Raw genomic sequence first — 21,410 nt, 5'->3', positions numbered from 1 at the left:
CCCCCAGGAGCAGAGATCTCAATTTGGGTAAAATGGCCGCTGGAGGCCATGCACAAAGTCAATCGCATTCAAAACTCTGGGAAATACAGGAGCTCTGGGAAAGAAAGGGGCTCTGGGAATTCACAAAATGTCGCTGCAGCACCCGCACCGCCGAACATCCGCTCCTACTAGCCTGGGACCAGCTTCATGCAGCAGCGACCCTAGAACCCTGCAGCCGGTAATCTATATTCAGATTACAAGACAAACCCCCATTCCCTCCCCAAATTGGGGGGAGAGGCTATTTTAATCTGAAAAATACTTTGGGAAAATATCTTTCGATTTCCACAGTGACATTGGGATTTTCTGTTCCCCATATTTGGACATTATGACTGTTCACCTTTCCACTTAGGTGGTAGGTTGAGTCGTCACTGAACACTAGCCGGGAAGCGAATTCTTCCAGTGGTGCCTGACAGGGAACAGAATTCTTATCGGATGCAGAGGTCGACTGGCTTGACTGATCAGTCTGAAGCACTTGCTGCCATTCATTTTCTGCACCCAAGATTCTATGGTTTTGTGCAGAGTTGAATTTCATGGCCTTTTTCACCATAATTACTCCATGAAGATCAAATAGGGTTCAGAATTCTCCAAACTATAAACGAGTTGTAGCTGTGTCCCACTGGTTGCTGCTAGTTCTGAGCTTAAAGGGAAGGTGCCATCAAAAAATTTTTTTTTCAGAAATTGTAAAAATGTAAAGAATTAATGATTACATTTTCTTAAAAAATATTATCATTTGTTTATAATTTAGCAAAATATGAAAAATACTTTTAAACACTAGGGGGAGCAGCTGCTGAAGTTTCAGAAAAACCTAGTGTACAACTAGCTCACATTACTGCACTGCAGTAATTATGGGCGGAGTCTGCTGACGTGTGTGATGTCTCCTCTCCTTCTGGGCATTTGCTAAGGAATAAGAGGATGATATTCAGGAACCAAATGAGCAGACATTTTGTTGGTGACTGCAGAGTATGGCTGCCGTCACACTAGCAGTATTTGGTCAGTATTTTACCTCAGTATTTGTAAGCCAAAACCAGGAGAGGAACAATTAGAGGAAAAGTATAATAGAAACATATGCACCACTTCTGCATTTATCACCCACTCCTGGTTTTAGCTACAAATACTGAGGTAAAATACTGACCAAATACTGAGCGTGGACGGCAGCCTTAGGCTGCTTTCACACTAGCATTGTTGGCTGTACGTTGCAATGCGTCGTTCAGGAGAAAAAACACATCCTACAAAGTTGTCTGCAGGATTTTTTCCCCATAGACTAACATTACCGACGCATTGCGATGTATTGCCACACGTCGTAACTGTCGTGCGAAGGTTGCGTCATGTTTTGGTGGACCGCTGCCACAAAAAAAGTTACATGTAACGTTTGTTTGTGCGTCGAGTCCTCCATTATCGACCGCGCATGCACGGCAGAAACTTCGCCCCATTCTCCCCAGACTTTACAATGGGGCAGCGGAAGCGTCATAAGACTGCTTCCGCTGCCCACGTCGGACATTTCTTTCACAGCATGCGTCGGTACGTCGGCCCGACGCAAATGTGAAAGCAGCCTTATACTGACAGGTAGACAGTCACCGAGGATGGCAGGCAGCAAGGATTCTGGGAGATATGTGGTGGAGGGAGCAGGGTGACAGAAGCACAGAGTATTTCAGGAGAGCAGTGTGCTGGTCTATAGGGGCCCCCTGTTTGGTGCGCGGAGCAGCCAGAGATTGTACATAGGGCGCTGTCTTTTATACACATGGATGGACCATCTGCTCCACAGAAATCCAGGAAACATTTCTGCGGATTGATGGCCTGGTCTGATCCAGACTTTGCATGCAAAGACCCCATTCCCCTCCTCAGATCCTGTCTTCTCCATCCTGTCCTGGCAATGTGTGAAAGCGAGGCGACAGGCGCAGTCGGGGTGACGCTGGGAAGGAAATGTAGCCATATAGTAACGATAAAAATGAGACCCCTCTTCAGCTACCTTACCAGCCTTCCCCTGACTACACCTAACTGGAGGTCATGCTGCCCCCTCTATTACCCCAGACCCGCGTGCAGGTGCTCAGCCAGAACCACCATAGAATGGGTCCGCTTTCTGAAGATAATACTGCCATAGTGTTCTCACATAATACCGCCATATAGATCACACAATACCACCAGTGTTTTCACATAATACCGCCATATAGATCACACACATTACCACCATATAATTCTCACAATACTGATCAAGCATAATACCACCATACAGATCACATAATACCGTCATATAGATCTCACATAATGCCTTAATACAGCATGACGCCCGCAGCTCCTGTTATCGCACGCATTGAGGTGTGTGTGCAATGGGGAAAGATATGCAGGGGGAGAGGAGGGCATAGGAGAGGATTAGATACACGGTTCACCAGACAGTATCACACAAGAGAGGATTAGATACACGGCTCCGCATAATATCACACACTATAGGATTAGATACACGGCTCAGCAGACAGTATCACACAGGATAGGATTAGATACACGGCTCAGCATAATATCACACAGTATAGGATTAGATACACGGCTCAGCATAATATCACACAGTATAGGATTAGATACACGGCTCAGCATAATATCACACAGTATAGGATTAGATGCATGGCTCAGCATAGTATCACACAGGAGAGGATTAGATGCATGGCTCAGCATAGTATCACACGAGAGGATTAGATACAGGGGCCAGCAGACAGTATTACACAGGAGAGGTTAGATACATGGCTCAGCATAGTATAGTGATAGATGCACGGTCTGATGTCCTGTGAGGAGCTGCAGTGAGGTCGGAGCAGCACAGAGCCTCCCCATCCCCCTCTGTTACCTCTCTGCAGCTCCTGATAGAGGACATCAGACGGCACTACTCCTTCACCCTCTCTAGGGATTACAGCCACACACCAGGCAGCAGAGGACAGGGAACGGCCGCTGGCAGTGTGAGGGGAGACAGATGGAGCTGCCCCTCCAACAGCACAGCTCTCAGTCACAGTGGAGCTCACAGGTACACTCCACTGTAGGCTGAAGCAAGATGGCGCTGATCTCCTGCCTCTGCTGTGATGTGGAGACAGCCCAGGGGGTGTGGCCACATCAGAGCAGAGAGCAGCTGAGCTTATAATAGTAGCTATGGGGTCGCCTCCCGACCGCAGCCTTTTATGTCCAGGGCTGCCATATTTGCACAGTGAAAGTGTCGTGCTGGGACTCTTACACTGCTGCAAAGCAAAATGGCGGCGCCCAGTGGCTGCAAAAATAATTAATAATAAAAAATATATTAAAGATAAAAAAAAATTTTTTTTTATTAAAAATAATTGTTTATATAAACAATTATTTTTAATACAAAATTGCGGCACCTTCCCTTTAAGGCACTGGTGGACATTTTCCAATTGGATGCATGTGTCTTATGTGCACATTTCTTGATGTATCTTTAAGAAGAGCTTGAAACCACATGTGCTTTGAAATCTTTACCTGGGAGAGACATTGCTGATGCAGTATAACTACCTTGTGTCTACTTGCTGTGCTCAGACTAGACGGTGGATTACCAGTAACATGAAATGGTATTTCACAACCACATTTTTATGGCAGAGTTCGGTTGCCCATTTAAGCCTCCTACACAGTTGTTTGTTAATTACTGGGTTTCAACGTACATTTGAAAAGGATTATCACCTGTTGGGTATAACTGGTTACTCATACACCTGGCTATAATCTTACAAAACTTAACACTTTATGCCTAGAAGAATTGATGCAGTTTTGAATGCAAAAGAACAGTCACAGCAAATATTAATTTGATTGTTTCGTTCAATTTGCATTTCTTTAACTAATAAACCTATCCTACATCTATTTTTGATAAAATTCTTAATTTACAGCATCCCCACACACATGTCTAAAACTTATTTAAAAAGCTATTTTGCAGCTCATCCTTCATTACATAACAAAAAGGAACTTTCTTAAAACTTGGTTAAATACCTATGATCGACATCACGTGGACGCTTTAAAGAAAATCTTTTCTCTTGCTCAAATCGAAGCCGATCCTGCTGACGTCGCAGCGCTTCTCTCTCTCGTGCAATGCGCTCAGCTTCCTTGTACCGCTCCTGTGGAGGGATTTAGCGAGGTGTTATGTCTGACTTAATTAGTACATTTTTAAATTTTAAAACAGAAAAACTGTTAAAAAAAAGGAATCTATCGGCAGGCTCAACCCTACTAAGCAGTCTATATGGGCATGGAGGTCACAGGAAGTTTATGAAAGTGATACCTTCATAATTTGACATTACTTCAGAGAAATTTAACTTTATTTTAATCAGAAAATAAGCTGTTAAGATATATGGGCAGGACACAGATCTCAAAAGAATCTGCCTCCACAGATTAAATTAAAGGCGCCATTACCAGTGTGAGACATGTAGTGACAGACAGTCTGCTCTCCAGATGTCACGGTAGAGATATGCAATTATAACAGTACAACAGTGCTGAGCTTTCTCTCATTACAAACACATTTGCAGCTGCAGTTGTCCTCTCAGTGCTTCCAAGTTTCATCTCACAAACGGCCAGTGTGGAAGTGGGGGAGCAGATTAGCTGAGCTGACAGCATTGTTATGTGGAAATGTCGTTATCCGCTCACAAAAATACCATTTAATTCGTTTAATACAGATAAGTGGCAGTCATTTGTAAAAACACTTATTCAATTATCAAAAAACATTGCTAGAGGGATGCTTGTGGACAATGGCAGTTTCCGGTGTACAAACGATTCTACGGGTCACAATATACAGGTCCTTCTCAAAAAATTAGCATATAGTGTTAAATTTCATTATTTACCATAATGTAATGATTACAATTAAACTTTCATATATTATAGATTCATTATCCACCAACTGAAATTTGTCAGGTCTTTTATTGTTTTAATACTGATGATTTTGGCATACAACTCCTGATAACCCAAAAATCCTGTCTCAATAAATTAGCATATTTCACCCATCCAATCAAATAAAAGTGTTTTTTAATAACAAACAAAAAAACCATCAAATAATAATGTTCAGTTATGCACTCAATACTTGGTCGGGAATCCTTTGGCAGAAATGACTGCTTCAATGCGGCGTGGCATGGAGGCAATCAGCCTGTGACACTGCTGAGATGTTATGGAGGCCCAGGATGCTTCAATAGCGGCCTTAAGCTCATCCAGAGTGTTGGGTCTTGCGTCTCTCAACTTTCTCTTCACAATATCCCACAGATTCTCTATGGGGTTCAGGTCAGGAGAGTTGGCAGGCCAATTGAGCACAGTAATACCATGGTCAGTAAACCATTTACCAGTGGTTTTGGCACTGTGAGCAGGTGCCAGGTCGTGCTGAAAAATGAAATCTTCATCTCCATAAAGCATTTCAGCCGATGGAAGCATGAAGTGCTCCAAAATCTCCTGATAGCTAGCTGCATTGACCCTGCCCTTGATGAAACACAGTGGACCAACACCAGCAGCTGACATGGCACCCCACACCATCACTGACTGTGGGTACTTGACACTGGACTTCAGGCATTTTGGCATTTCCTTCTCCCCAGTCTTCCTCCAGACTCTGGCACCTTGATTTCCGAATGACATGCAAAATTTGCTTTCATCAGAAAAAAGTACTTGGGACCACTTAGCAACAGTCCAGTGCTGCTTCTCTGTAGCTCAAAAGTGGCTTTACCTGGGGAATGCGGCACCTGTAGCCCATTTCCTGCACACGCCTGTGCACGGTGGCTCTGGATGTTTCCACACCAGACTCAGTCCACTGCTTCCTCAGGTTCCCCAAGGTCTGGAATCGGTCCTTCTCCACAATCTTCCTCAGGGTCCGGTCTCCTCTTCTCGTTGTACAGCGTTTTCTGCCACATTGTTTCCTTCCAACAGACTTACCATTGAGGTGCCTTGATACAGCACTCTGGGAACAGCCTATTTGTTGAGAAATTTCTTTCTGGGTCTTACCCTCTTGCTTGAGGGTGTCAATGATGGCCTTCTTGACATCTGTCAGGTCGCTAGTCTTACCCATGATGGGGGTTTTGAGTAATGAACCAGGCAGGGAGTTTATAAAAGCCTCAGGTATCTTTTGCATGTGTTTAGAGTTGATTAGTTGATTCAGAAGATTAGGGTAATAGGTCGTTTAGAGAACCTTTTCTTGATATGCTAATTTATTGAGACAGGTTTTTTGGGTTATCAGGAGTTGTATGCCAAAATCATCAGTATTAAAACAATAAAAGACCTGACAAATTTCAGTTGGTGGATAATGAATCTATAATATATGAAAGTTTAATTGTAATCATTACATTATGGTAAATAATGAAATTTAACACTATATGCTAATTTTTTGAGAAGGACCTGTAGATAGTAAAATAGAGAGTCCCGTAGAAGCGTTTCTACACATGAAAAAAAAACATCAACCACACATTCCCAGAAGTCCACTACCAATGTTTTTTGAACGATAATTAAATAAAAGTATTTTTTTTATGGATGGCAAGTGCCACGCTACACGACAATGGACAAAAACATTGCACATACTTCATCTAAGTTGAGTGCCACAAGGTCCCCGGAACTTTTACATTTTTTTTGACCGTGCAATCTGGTTTTGTCAGAAAAATTAATAAAATGATACCTTATGACCCTCAGGCCAATTTAGACTGCTTAAGAGGGTTTATTCTTCTGGCAGATTCCCTTTAATAGAGGTTTACGTAATATTTATTCACACTATATTTAATATATTGTATGTGTGGTTATACATTTTTAGTAGATTATGCCTGCTGAATATTTAGCTATCTAATATTCTCCAAAACAGAAATGACTTATGTATGGCCGTCTGGGAGGCCAATGCATGGTCTTGGGTATATATAAGACTGCCTCTAATAGCAGGAAATTACATCTCTAGGCAAATCCTCAATCACAGACACTGCACTGAGGGCAAAAGTGGATGATAAACAACCTCTACAGTCTAACCTTAACTATGCTGCCTGATTAAGCCACCCATCGCTACTCCTGCCAATCCATTCACTAACTTAATTCTCCAGCGAATCCAGTTTAAAATTCTAACATTAACTTACAAGGCCATCCATATTCTGTCTCCCTCATCCTATGCCACATACGTAAAAGTCAATTCGCAAAACCTCTTCTCACCGCACAGATTTTTCCCTTTGCATCCACCCATCCTCCAGAATTTGAGCCTCAATCTGATTAGTCTTCAGGTTGCATCTAAAGGATCCAAACGTGGGAGAAAATCTCTTTAAGAAAGCCTACACCCTGCAACAACCTTACTGGCAACTCAGTACCACCAGAGCTGCTCCAACCCCTGACCTAATGACTACTTTCTCAATGCCAAGTAGATTGTAAATCCTTGAGGGCAGGGACCTCTCCTCCTCTATATCAGTCTGTCACTACAAGTTAGTTTACTGTAATTTATAAATGTGTTATATTGTATGTTAACCCTCTCCACATGAATTAAAGTTAAAAATGACTACATACGTTTTACACTGGAGCGCATATGTAACAGACTAGGCAGAATCAAATGCTCACCTGCTCAATACGAATACGCTCTTTCTCGAGACGTTCTCGCTCCATTCTTTCCCGCTCCAACTTCTGCCTTTCTATTTCTAATCTTTCTCGCTCTCTTTGCAAGCGGTCAAGTTCTTCACGTTCACGCATTATGCGATCCCTCTCTCTGTCACGGCGCTCCCTCTCAGCCATTTCTCGGCGCCTAAATTGCATATATATACCCATTGTTATACATTTTACAAACAATTAGTAAACACAATAAAATAATTGGGCTAGAATAGAGCAAATTAAATTTATTAAATACAGAATTAAGACTCTTGAAGCCTCACTGTCACATGAACTGTGTTTATGTAACCTTTGTTCTAGGGATAACGAGTTCAGTTTCTAACACAACATGGCCATGTTCATATAGTGTAAAAACTGGACCTTCAAATCACAAAAATGTGTTTGGTCATTACAACGCAAAATATCTGAGTCACTGCGATCAGTGTTCCAAACCGAAAACAAATGGTTAGTTGTGTATATACACGTTACCTCCGCAGCTCCACTGCCCTGTGATATCGATGTAACCTCTCCAGACGTTCAACATTTTCTCTTAGTTTCTGGGCTTTCATTGTTTGAAATGATATAATATCCTTTTTATCCCGGAATTCATGGAATTTTGGCTTATTTGGGATAAATCTCTCTCTTGGTCTCATCTAAAATGCAAATTAAGTAAACTGAATCAGTCTTCAAAATATCTTACATGACAATTGTAAATATTTGTTTTCCACACAACCAGATAATTAGATGAGATTCACTGTTTAACCCCTTAACGTGCAATGAAGGAGATAGCCCGTCCTGGCTGGGTGTCAGTTCCGGCACCAGGACGGGCTATGTCAGGCCAAGAAGTAACCGCCTTGGGGCGCTAGATGCTGAAACACACAAAGCAAAAAAAAATGCTTCATCATCAAACCGCCGAACAAAAAGTAGAATAAGGGCAGTCTCACACGTCCAGATAATTCCGGTACCGTAAAAATCGGTACCGGAATTATCTGTGTCCGTGTACCGCTGCGTTTGTGCCCACTGGGTACCACACGTACTGTGCCAGAGACAGCGCTAAAGTTTAGCGCTGTCCCCTGCATCGTGCTGAAGCCACATTGATATCTTCCCTGCAGCAGCGTTTGCTGTAGAGAAGATATGAATAATAGTGTGTAAAATCCAGATCCAGGTCCCCCCCCCCCCCCCCCTCTCGCTGTGATTAAAATACTCACCCAGCTCCCGGCTCCCTCGCTGCTTCCTGTCAAGGCCGCACCTTGTACTGTATGAGCGGTCACGTGGGGCCGCTCATTTACAGTAATGAATATGCGGCTCCACCCCTATGGGAGGTGGAGCCACATATTCATTACTGTAAATGAGCGGCCCCACGTTACCGCTCATACAGTACAAGGTGCGACCAGGACAGGAAGCAGCCGGGAGCTGGGTGAGTATTTTAATCACAGCAGGAAGGGGGAAGGGTTCGCGAGGGGGGTGGGGACCTGGATCTGGATTTTACACACTATTATTCATATACATCAAAACAGCAAAGTTTGCACGCATTGTTGCATGAGTTTGCGCTGTTTATGCACATGCGTTTGTTATGAAAACATTTTTCAAGGAGAATTTCCTTGACAAGCTACGCCCAATTGGCGTGGCTCATGGGATTTCTGTGTGTAGACCCTTGTGCAAACGTAAGCGAACCCATGTCCTTGCGTTCCCATAGACTAATGAGTTGTTTTGACGCACTCCTTCTGCATGTGTATGGCGGCGGAAATATGATGCCCAAAAAATTCTAACATGGTGTGTCAACCGCACACAGCGAAAAAACGCATGCGTAAGCAAACGCAGGCGAACGCATGCACCTGCGTCTACAATATTAAAGATAGGAAATCAAGACGCATGTGGATGTATGCGTCAAACGCTGCGGACACAACCGCAAATGTGACACCGGCCTTATCAATTTTAGACTCACACCTCAATTGCTGGTGTTTGTCCTCCACAAAAATCGGAATAGAAAGTAATCCAAAAACATTGTGACTGAAAATGTTTTTTGTCAACTTGTCTCGCAAAAAATAAACCCTCACATAACTATCAATGGAAATTTGTAAAAAATTATTGCTCAAAATATGGTGATGAATAAACTTCTTCCAATAAAAAGCGTTTTTTCAAGTGAGTGACAGCAGCCAATCATAGAAACCCGATATAAGTCTGGCATCGCTGTAATCGCACAGACCCAAAGAATAAAGTAATCTAATCAATTATACCGCACAATGAATGGCGAAAAATAAAACATTCATCATCTGCTGTGGATTTGTTAATTCTGCCTCAAAATCTGCGAATTTACCGTGCACTCACACCGTGGTTTCAATGTGTAAGGCTGTGTTCACACGTTGCTGTTTTTTCGCGGTTTTTCCCGATAAAAACCGCATACAATAAGCATCCCATCATTTAGAATGAATTCCGCATGTTTTGTGCACATGATGCGTTTTTTTCCGCGAAAAAAAAAAAAACGCAGCATGTTCATTAATTTTCCGTTTTTTGTTTTTTTTTGCGGATTTCCCACTCCAAAATGCATTGGGAAGTGTCCGGAAAAAACCGCGTCAAAACCGCATCAAAAACGCATGCGGTTTTCTTGCGGATTTCTTGCAGAAAATGTCCGGAATTCTCAGGAATTTTCTGCAAGAAATCCTGAATGTGTGCACATAGCCTAAATCTCTGAAATATGCGATTCAGACAGAATCGACTGCAGAGGATTCCCTAGAATGAGGCAGATGGAGGCACTGTAGACGCCATAGAACCTGCGATCCAGCGGTGTCCCTCTTTTTAGGCATGCATAAAAATGTGTTCCACCATAGTTTGTGCACCTCTGAAAGGACAACGCTGAACAGAGGCCAGACGGAGTCCAGAGTAACTCTGCTAACTCAATGATTGAATCCCTCGGGGGTTTCAGCTGTCGTGTCACTCGGGAGATTTAGATGGAGACGCCAAAGTAAGTTCTCAGCATACAGCGCTGTATAAACTTGTTCCCAAACATTATGCAAAATGTTCCCAATAAAAGCTTCCACTCAATCCACAAAAAAAAAGCAAGTCCCCACTCAGGTCCGTCATCTGTTAATAGAAATATAGGGGGCTTCCATGTTACTGGTAGTACAAAAGCTCTGGAAAAGCAAAACGGCCCCTTGACCCCCAAAGAAATTCAGCGAATTATGCACGCTCAAATCTAAATCTGAGCCCCAGTGTGCATAAACCACCTTTAGCGTTCACATTTGGCAGGGGTATAATTTCCATAATGGGGTCACTTGAGGAAAAGAATGCTCTCTAGCATTTAGGGGCTCTGTATATGGAGTCTGCAAACTATTCTAGAAAAATCTGCACTCTATCCCTGCCGAGACTGAGTATGGCTTAAGAAGTGCTGTACAGCCACGTATGGGGTATTTCTATATTTAGTAGAAATTGTGAGAAATTCTGGTGACCATTTTACCCACTTGTGTGAAAATGTAATTTTTAATTTTAACAGCTCTACGTTATAAACTTATGTTTAGCACCTGGGTGTTTAAGGTGCTCATCAAACATCTAGAAAAGTCTCTTGACGGGTCTAGTTTCCAAAATGGGGTCACTTGTAGGGGGTTTCCACTGTTTAGGCACATCAGAGAATCTACAAAATTGCACAACAAATATTGTGGCTCATTTTCTCCTGATACCCCCTCTTTTAAGAAAAAAAAAATGCCTTTGAAGTAAAATTTTGTGTGGGGGGGGAAGTTAAAATGTTTATTTTTTCCTTCCACACTGCTTCAGTTCATGTGAAGCACAAGGGTTAATAAATAGCGATGAGCAAATATAGGGATTTGTGTGTACTCACCGTAAAATCCTTGTCTACGAGCCAATTATTGGGGGACACAGGACCATAGGTTTTATGCTGCTGCCACTACGACGACACTAAGTTAAAAAAAAGAATACCTCCTCCCCTGCAGTATACGCCCTCCTGCTGGCTCTAAGTAAACCAGTTCGGTAACAAAGCAGTAGTAGCTTAACATTTATCAAGGATGAACTATGTCAAGACCAAGTCAACACAGAAAACCAAAGCCATAGGCTAACAGGGTGGGTGCTGTCTCCTTAATGATTGGCTCGGAGAAAAGGATTTTACAGTGAGTACACAAAAATCCCTATTTCTCCTACCCCTCATTGGGGGACACAGGACCATGGGACGTCCTAAAGCAGTCCCTGGGTGGGGAACAACCAACTGGAGTTGTTCCTTGTACCAACAAGTTACAGATGCGGCACTGCCGCCTGCAACATTTGTCTGCCGACGGACGCATCTGCCAAGGCCTGAGAATGGACATGGTAATGTTTTGTAAATGTATGCATGCTGGACCAAGTCTCAGCTCTGCAAACTTGTGCTGCCGATGCCTGGTGCCGGATGGCCCAAGACGCACCCACTGACCGAGTAGAATGAGCCTTAATCCCTGCTGGGACGGGGTGACCTCTAACTCGGTACGACTCCTGGATAGCTGAACGAATCCACTTGGCTATCGTAGCCTTGGAAGCGGTTAGGCTTGGTTCCCATTGCATTAATGGGAAAGCGCTAACGGACAGCGTTGCACGGCGAAATTAACGTCGTGCAACGCTGTCCGTTAGCGTGCCCATTCACGGCAATGGGAACGCGCTAGCGACACGCCGGTGTTTCCTGGCGCGCCGCGGACGCTGCTCGCAGCGTCTGAGGCGCGCCCGCGGTCCGTTCCCCGCTCTCGCAGATCTGCGAGAGCGGGGACGTTATCGCGACCCCGGGACGCTGCCCCGATAAAAACATTGCGTTAGCGCAACCCGCTAGCTCTAAACGGGTTGCACTAACGCAATGTGACCCTAGCCTTAGACTTTTCCTTGGCCCTTCCGGGAGCACAAAAAGGGCATCTGACCTGCGGAACAACGCCGTCCTCGAGACGTATCTCCTAAGAGCTCTCACTAAATCCAGTGTGTGAAGAGCCTTTTCGGTGCGATGTACTGGTGCCGGGCAAAGTGAAGGCAAGACAATTTCCTCATTGAGGTGGAAAGATGAGACAACTCTTGGTAGAAAAGACTGGGATGTTCTCAGAACCACCTTATCTTGATGAAAAATGAGGAAAGGAACTTGACAAGACAAAGCCGCCAGTTCTGAGACTCGTCGAATGGACGCAACCGCAACCAGAAGAGAAACTTTCCATGACAGAAAAGACAGGGAAACTTCTGGCAGAGGTTCAAAAGGGGCCTCCTGCAAGACTTCGAGGACCAAATTAAGGTCCCATGGTTCCAACGGCATCTTATATGGCGGCACATGGGAGACTCCCTGAATGAACGTCTTTACCTGTAATCTGTTGGCAATTCTATGTTGTAACAGGACTGACAAGGCTGAAATCTGACCCTTGAGAGAACTAAGGGCAAGACCCAAGTCCAAACCCAGTTGAAGAAATTAGAGGATGGAAGGAATGGAAAATTCAAGAGAAGAGCGTCCCCGGTCTTTGCACAATGAGAAGGTCTTCCAAATGCAATGATAAACACGCATAGATGTAGGCTTTCTAGCGCTGATCATAGTAGAAATGACTTCCTGAGAGAAGCCTGCCTGTTAGCAGCCAGGACTCAACGGCCATGCCGTCAAACACAGGGCCTCGGAGTTCTGGTGGTAAATGGGGCCCTAGGACAACAAGTCTGCGCGATTCAGTAACCGCCAAGGGACATCGGCGACTAGTTGAACTAGTTCGGCGCACCAGGCCCTGCACGGCCAGTCTAGCGCAATCAGGATTACTAGTATCCCCTCCGCTCGGATCTTCTTGGTGACTCTCGGTAGTAAGGGAAGCGGTGGAAATATGTACGGAAGTCGGAACTGCTGCCACGAGTGAACGAGTGCGTCTGCCCCGATGTCTGCCGGATCGTGGGACCGACCTATGAAAATCGGGAACCTTGGTATTTAGCTGTGAGGCCATCAGATCCACGTCCGCGGTTCCCCAACGACAGCAGATCTGGGTGAAGATCTCCAGATGGAGAGACCACTCCCTGGAGTCGAGACCTTGATGGCTGAGAAAATCCGCCTCCCAATTTTCCACTCCCGGGATGTGAACTGCTGAGATCATTGGGCTTTCCTCGGCCCAACGGAGAATGTGGCCTACCTGTGTCATGGCTGCCTTGCTGCGTGTTCCTCCCTGCCGGTTGATGTATGCCACTGCCGTGGCATTGTCGGACTGAATCCTGATGGGACGACCCGCTAGGAAGGGATGAAATTGGAGAAGTGCCAACCTGATTGACTGTATTTCCAGGATGTTGATCGGCAGGCGTGCTTCCTGGAGAAACAGCGGCCCTTAGCAGTGTGATGGTGGAACACCGCTCCCCAGCCTAGAAGACTGGCAACTGTTGTCACAACTAGCCAATGTACTGGGAGAAAGGACCTCCCTTGATTCAGGGAGTACCTTAACGTCCACCACCTGAAAGACTGACTGACTCACTGGGGAAGGAGGAAACGACGATCGAGAGAGAACAGGTTCCTGTCCCACACAGCCAGGAGGACATGTTGTAAGGGGCGGAGGTGTAACTGAGCGAATGGGACCGCCTCCATGACTGCTACCATCCTGCCGAGGACTCTCATACTGAAACGCAGAGAGTGAGTGTGAGGTTGGGAGAGCTGCTGAGCTTCCCGCTGTAAGACAGATCTTTTCGGGGGGAGGAAGTACCAACCCCTGGGACGAGTCCAATATCATTCCTAGAAAGGAAATTCGCTGAGCCGGTACTGGGGAAGTCACACCCTGACGAACTTGTTCAGCAGTGTTAGGTTTAGTATGGGCCTTACTGTACCGTCCTTCTTTGGAACAATGAAGAGGTTTGAATAAAAACCTTAAAACCTTTCGCTTTGAGGGACCGGAATAATAACTCCGTCCTTTCTCAGAGCTTATAGCTTGGAAGAAATGATGCCTTAGCTCTGGAAGGAGAAGACAGGAACAACGATTTGGTGGAAGAGAGGAGAATTTTATCTTGTATCCGAAGGACACTAGATCGCGGACCCATTCGTGAATGACCGAGAGCCACGCGTCGGAGAAGGAAAGCAGGCGGCCGCCTACTTTGAGGGTGCCCTCTGGATACCGCAGGGAGTCTGTGTGGGAGACCTGCCCGGTCTGGACCCCCTGGATCCTGACTGCCTAGGCCTGCCTCTCCAAGAAGGGGAGGGTTTGTAAGAGGTCCAATTTGAGTTGCAGCAAGGGGGGGGGAGAATCGAGACCGAGTCTGCAGCTGCTGGTTCCGAAAGGGCCGAAAAGGTCTCTGTTGTGGAAGAAACTTACTCTTCCCTCCAGTGGCATCGGAAATTAATTGGTCGAGCTTTTCAACAAAGAGGCGACTGCTCTGATATGGAAGAGAAGTCAATGACTTTTTGGAAGCAGAATCTGCACGCCAGTCCCTGAGCCATAAAGACCTCCAGATGGGGATGTTGTTTGCTGCTGCTTGCGAAGCACAGTTAACAGCATCCAGAGACGTGGTCACTACAAAATCTCCAGCTCTGGCTATCTGAGTAGCGAGGTCTGCTATCTCGTGGGGTGGGGGGAGTAAGATTGGTATCCAGTACCGCTGCAGACAAAACTTCAGCCTAGTGGGTCATAACCTTAGCCACCCACGTAGCGGCAAAGGATGGGAAGAGTGCGGCTGCTGAGGCTTCAAAAGCTGAGCGCGCCATATTGTCGATCGGTTGGATTTTTAATCGAGGCACTCTCCGAAGAGGGTAAGACAGATTTAGTAGCAAGGGAGATTGCAACCAATCTTTTCTTAGATCCTGGGCAAAGGAATATTTTGATTCCATGGGCTTCTGCCCTATGAATCGTTTATCTGGACGGATCCTGTGAGATTCAACGATTTCCTTAAGTTCGGGATGAGTGGCGAACACTGAGCTCGTTTGGTCCTCTTAAAGGACACGACATGATCCGTTTTAAATTAAGGTTCCTCCTCAAACTTTAAGGTCTTATTCACTGACTCAGAGTCTCCTGATCGTGATGAAATTCCTGATCTAGGAACATGTCAGAATTGTCCTCTGAAACAGGTTCTCTACTAGCCCCAATGGAAGGGGCGCGAGAAATGGAGCTCTCAGAACCCGATTCCCGGTAATGGTCTGGGGATATGGCATGAGTCCTTTTCCTGGAAGAGCGAGAGCTCCTTGGCAAGGTATGACCCCTAGAGTACGAGGGGTTCTGACGATCGGAAGCGTCGTCCGTAAGAGTGCCCTGGTTAGAGGGAGGGTCTCGGAAGGAGTCTAACTTTTGCCAGGGATGCCATAGACCGGGTAAGGGAGGTAGCCCGCTAAGGGGGACCAGGCTCACCGAGTTCGGTATCAGTAACAGGTGGGTCCTGAACAGTCACCGGTTCACAAGCTGTGCACAATGCAGTATTGTGACCCCGGGATAATGAGACCTTACAAGAGGTACATGCAGCGAAGAACACAGTGTGGGTTTTCCCAGACACTTTGTGAGTCCTTGATTGATACATAGTAGCCTTGAGGAGAGTGCTTACTAGCAGGGGAAGGGTTAAGCCATGTTTCTGCAGCTTACCCAGGTCCTGTGTCTCGAGTCCCCAGGGGAGGTCCGCAGTGTATGGTCCTGAAGGCTGTGATTGGAAAAGATGGAGCAGCGCTGCAGCATCAGCCCTGTGGGTGTCCCAAGATGGCCGCCAAGATCTGTGAGCGCTTCTCAGGGAACGAGAAGCGCCAGGAAAGATGGGCTGCGGTAATTGCCGGTGGGCGTGGCCAAAAACTCCGGCCTGTATGAAGGGTAGAAGCCGGAGGCTAAATTTAAAAACTTGCAGTTGCAGGTCGCGACCGCTATTAGTTGCATTCCTCAGCCGCACTCCTTTATTTAAAATCAGCGCTGCGGACTACCCACGGACCCGGGCTATAGCCCTGTAGAGGTGCGGACCTTCCATGCCCCAGGGACCAGGACCCACAGTGTACTCACGGTAGATGCGGTGGGCAGATGCTCAATCCACCGTCGCCATAGTCAGGGAGGGGGTGGAGAGCTTCTGCCGCCTTGCGTCATCCACTCTATCAGTGGTGATGCAGTGGGGGGCTGCACGGACGCCATACATATTATGTCCAGCTATGCACCTGGCTCCAGGAGAGGTAGATGGAGGGTTACTCCATGTGATCGGAATGCGAAGGAACCGTCGCACGTAAGGTGAGCTCAGGGCTGGCATCCAACGTTGCAGGAAAGGATACGGGAGGGACGCTCCACGTACTTACCTGTTGATGATTCTGGGGAGATCGGAACCTAGAAAGGGTTTGTCGCCCCCATTCGCTCCGTTAAGAAAAAAATAGAATAAAAATTAAAATAAAAAACGGTGGCGTCTGAAAATGCCTTTTACAGACACTAAGCAAGAACAGGTTCACTTAGGCTAGTTTCACACTAGCGTTTACCTGATCTGCGGCGGGCTGATCTGCGTGAATCCCCGCCCTCCACCGCTAGCTCCGCCTACTTCTGCATGCGGCCCGCGTACTTATCTTTAACATTAGGTATGCAGGTCGTGCGGCAGTATGCGGATGGTGCCGCATGCGCTGTTTTGACGATGCAGAAAAAAAAAAAAAACTACAGGCTGCGTCTACGCTGGTCGCCGCATCGTCAAAACGATGCATGCGGCAGCATCCGAAAACAGCCGCACGACCTGCGTACCTAATGTTAAAGATAGGTACGCAGGCCGCATGCGAACTGCATGCAGAAGTAGGCGGAACTTCACGGAGGAAGTCCGCAGCCCACCGCAGATCAGGGAAACGCTAATGTGAAACAGGCCTTAGAGCCAGCAGGAGGGTGTATACTGCAGGGGAGGAGGTATTCTTTATTTGTTAACTTAGTGTCCTCCTAGTGGCAGCAGCATAACACCCATGGTCCAGTGTCCCCCCAATGAAGCGTAGGAGAAATATTCGTTACTCGAGATTTCTAGAGCACGTTCGGGTGTCCTCAGTGTATTTTTTAGTGCTCAGAGTTTTAGTTTTTTTTTTCTGCAACATTATGTTTTACATCTGATAGCCAGCATAAGTACATGTGGGGGTTGCCTGGTTGCTAGGGAATCCCCACATGTACATTATAAATAAACATGAAAAACCCCTGATGGTAAAGCTTACCTTGTCAAATCTTCCTCTTCTCATCTGTGGCCGCATGTTACTCTGATCGCCTTTTGTCTGGTCTATTACCACCATCTGACCTGGGCTTTTGCCTACAAGTATTTTAAAAAACATTGCATTACTATAAAAATAATAAGTCACCCCTTCATTGTTTTAGGGTCTACCATTCTATGGTAATAATTGCATAGCGTCATAGAAATCTGTAATATGCAGAGGTCTGAGCTGCTTCTTCCCCACCCAAATATTATGATTAAATTCTGCCTACTGCAAAAAGCAAAGGCCGCTAAGAGGCTTACTGCATGCCACCACTGAGTTTGAGTAAGCTGCCCGTAGTGGGAAAACTGGGCAACCTGCTGGGTGAAGCACAATTTAAACTTTTCTTACCTGGCCGTTTCCTTTCTTCATTTTTGTCTCCATGATCGTGGGCAGAACTTCCAGCTTTATCACCACTATCTTTACTATCCTTCTTGGAATCTTTACCATCCTTCTTATCAGAAGTTTTGTCAGATTTGTTGTCATCTCTCTTAGAAGAACTTCTGGGCCTTCGCAGAAAGAAAATAATCACTTTAAATCCCAAATTGGTGAAACCAATATAGTTCATACTAAAATCACAAGTGGGATTTTTACCTGCTACTCTTGTCTCCACCAGATGATTTCCTGTCACCAGAAGTTCTGCCAGACCCAGTTTTCTCATCGCCTTCTTTCTGATCTCTTCTTGAAGGATCACTCTTCCACTGGAGTGGAATAAAAATGATTAATGCAAGTCTTATAGTTTAGGGAGAGCTACTCAAAGTACAACTAGAAAAAAGGGCACCTTTTCCACCGATATCTGCTGGCCATGCAATTCTGTGCGATGTAGGTGAGAGATACATCTGGAAACGTCAGAACTACATGACATCGTAACAATCCCATAGCATTTTGCCCCTGGACTCCTTGCATTGGTAACTACTTTGGCACTCAGAACCTGGAGGGATAAAAATGTAATATATGAAAAAAAAGATGGAAACACTCATGAAATATTGATATCAACTTGCATTTGTGATTTTTCTATAGTTTTACTAAATGTGAAAGTTCAGATGGCCATAGATAAGATAGCCGTCGAACATGAGTTCACGCCAACAATAGTCTTCCTGACTCAGCCATATACAAACTCCCTTGGACCAGTAGAGCATGGGTTTTTGAATGGGGACCGATGAACAGGCAGCTGCTAAACACCTCCCATGGAGAATAAATGATCAAGGAACCATCCACCTGATGTATGCAGGAAACGTATTCACTGACAAATCACCAACATTAGGATGAACGGAGGAGCTATATAGTCTCTGAACTCTCCATAACCCTGTAATTGGGAGGTTACACTGCTTAAACAAAACCTGTCTTTGTAATAAAAATAATCTGATTTGTAAGTGCTGAGGTGGTAAAGAAGAAAAGTGGTGTAATTATATTCAATGTCATTTTTTGGGTCGGTTTCTCAATATGAATGTCTTCTAATGTTCGGACAAATCTGGTTTGATTGTTAACGAGTAGTGATGAGAGAGTATACCGTATTTTCCGGCGTATAAGACGACTCTTTGACCCCTAAAAATTGTCCCAAAAGTCGGGGGTCGTCTTATACGCCGGGCACGGCATGTGCAGGGAGCGATCCTGGATGTTGGCGTGTGGTTCCCAGGGTCTCTTTTTCAGACCCTGGGATCCATATTCATGTAAAAAAATTATAATAAAAAACATGGATATACTCACCCTCGGACGGCCCCTGGCTCTCAGCGCTGCAAGCGTCTGCCTCAGTTTTTAAGAATGCAGTGAGTGAAGGACCTTCGATGGCGTCACAGTCAGGTGACCGATCACCTGACCGCGGCGTCATCGAAGGTCCTTCACTCTCTGCATTCTCAGGAACGGAGGCAGACGCTAGAAGCGCTGTGAGCCAGGGGCCGTCCGAGGGTGAGTATATCCATGTTTTTTATTTTTATTCTTTATTTTTTACATGAATATGGATCCCAGGGCCTGAAGGAGAGTCTCCTCTCCTCCAGACCCTGGAAACCACACGCCATATACGATGACTGGGTGTATAAGATGACCCCCGTCTTATACGGCAGGTATATCCCAAATTCCATATTTTATATGGAAAAGTTGGGGGTCGTCTTATACGCCCAGTTGTCTTATACACCAGAAAATACGGTACTCGTTGCTCGGGTTTTCCCGAGCATGCTCGGGTGGTCTCTGATCTACTCAGGCTGGCTTGGAGAAGTAAATCATGCAGCTGCATCAACAAAAAACTAAATCACCAAGCAGTTACAAATTACTCGGAGACCAGCCGAGCGTGCTCAGGAAAACCCAGCAACGAGTATTCTCGCTCATCACTATTAACGAGTATACGTACGTGTCACATAAAATAAAAAAACAAACAAACACAAAACTATCTTTTTTTTTCAATATGGCTCATTTGTAAGGGTATGTGCACACTTTCAGGAATTGTCACCAGTTTGGAAGCAGCACATGTCCGCCGAGTCTAAAGCGCTGCCGTCTATTGAACGCAGATGAATCCACATGCATTCATTGATCCGTGCAGATTCATTAAGTCCAATACATTGTATGGTTGACATTTATTGTGTGGGGACTTGCGTCTCCGCAAGACAGACATGCTGTGGTCTGGAAAGATGTGCCGCATGTCCGTCTCCACAGGTGATACAAAGGAGTCACTGCACGCATAGTGGACATGGGATTTCTTGAAATATCCACTACGCTGTAACATTTGGAAGCTGCGGGTTGGATGCTCGCAAGTACGTAGCGTCCAACCAGGAGCATTTACTGATAGTCTGCACATACCCTTAGGAAGCCCAAAAAGACTCTGCAGTAAATACCAATACTAAAAATCTACATATTGCCATTAACCTGAGTAAATAAATGCCCACAAGAACAAAATTACATTCTGCCATAATTAGCAGACCCTTCACATACCTTTCCATATTTCCCAAAAAGATTCTTCAAATCTGCAGCCTTTGTATTAGATGAAAGTCCACTGACCCAGAGATTCCTTACTGAGCTTCCACTTGTGCCACTAACACTTCCTTTAAAACAGGATTTCAGAATTATAAATGGAAGGCAGCATTTCCAAAATAGACAAGCTATACAAGGTTGTGCGGTATGGAGTCTTTACACAACTTTAAGGCTGGTGAAAGGCTTATAGCTCTGTGTAGAAAGGTTTGCACACAATAGATCCATTGTGTAGTGTGCACATTTTCTTGCATAGTATGGCCCCAACCATGTGTTCAAGTGGGGAATAAGTGAGCAAATGTAACCAGCAGCACTCGGCTTATTAGTGAGACCTCCATACTGCTGAGCGCAGGTCACATGCGCAGTTTACAGCAAACTGAATCACTATGCCGAGGAGTCCCCAATAAATATAATGATGCAGATCAGAGGTCACACTAGGCAGAGCTCTGGCTCTGTAAGGCTATGTTCACACTTTGCGGATTTTGCTGCGGATCCGCAGCGGATTTGACTGCTGCGGATCCGCAGCAGTTTCCCATGAGTTTACATTCCAATGTAAACCTATGGGAAACAAAAAACGCTGTGCACATGCTGCAGAAAAATCCGCGCGGAAACGCTGCGGATTACATTCCGCAGCATGTCACTTCTTTTCTGCGGATTTTCACCTGCTCCAATAGAAAACTGCAGATGAAAATCCGCAGAAGAAAACGCAGTAAAAACCGCGATAAATCCGCAGTAAAAACCGCAACGGGTT

General features: G+C 45.4%; 1 protein-coding gene across 14 annotated transcripts in view; it reads right to left on the bottom strand.

The window, feature by feature from the left end:
* SLTM (SAFB like transcription modulator) overlaps positions 1–21,410 on the bottom strand; it is a 127,705-nt gene that overhangs the window by 7,654 nt on the left and 98,641 nt on the right. For all 14 annotated transcript variants that reach the window (XM_069765911.1, XM_069765907.1, XM_069765900.1 and 11 more), the window contains 8 exons: positions 20,624–20,733; positions 18,483–18,632; positions 18,296–18,402; positions 18,053–18,210; positions 17,669–17,760; positions 8,071–8,234; positions 7,558–7,738; positions 4,003–4,127 (listed from right to left, as the gene is read on the bottom strand). In XM_069765911.1, coding sequence (XP_069622012.1) covers positions 4,003–4,127; positions 7,558–7,738; positions 8,071–8,234; positions 17,669–17,760; positions 18,053–18,210; positions 18,296–18,402; positions 18,483–18,632; positions 20,624–20,733 — 1,087 coding nt within the window. The remainder of the gene's footprint in view (positions 1–4,002; positions 4,128–7,557; positions 7,739–8,070; positions 8,235–17,668; positions 17,761–18,052; positions 18,211–18,295; positions 18,403–18,482; positions 18,633–20,623; positions 20,734–21,410) is intronic.

Source organism: Ranitomeya imitator, chromosome 4 (assembly GCF_032444005.1).
Source record: "Ranitomeya imitator isolate aRanImi1 chromosome 4, aRanImi1.pri, whole genome shotgun sequence".
Lineage (NCBI taxonomy): Eukaryota > Metazoa > Chordata > Amphibia > Anura > Dendrobatidae > Ranitomeya > Ranitomeya imitator.
Note: the sequence above shows the minus strand (reverse complement) of the source record. Positions and strands in the feature narration are given on the sequence as shown.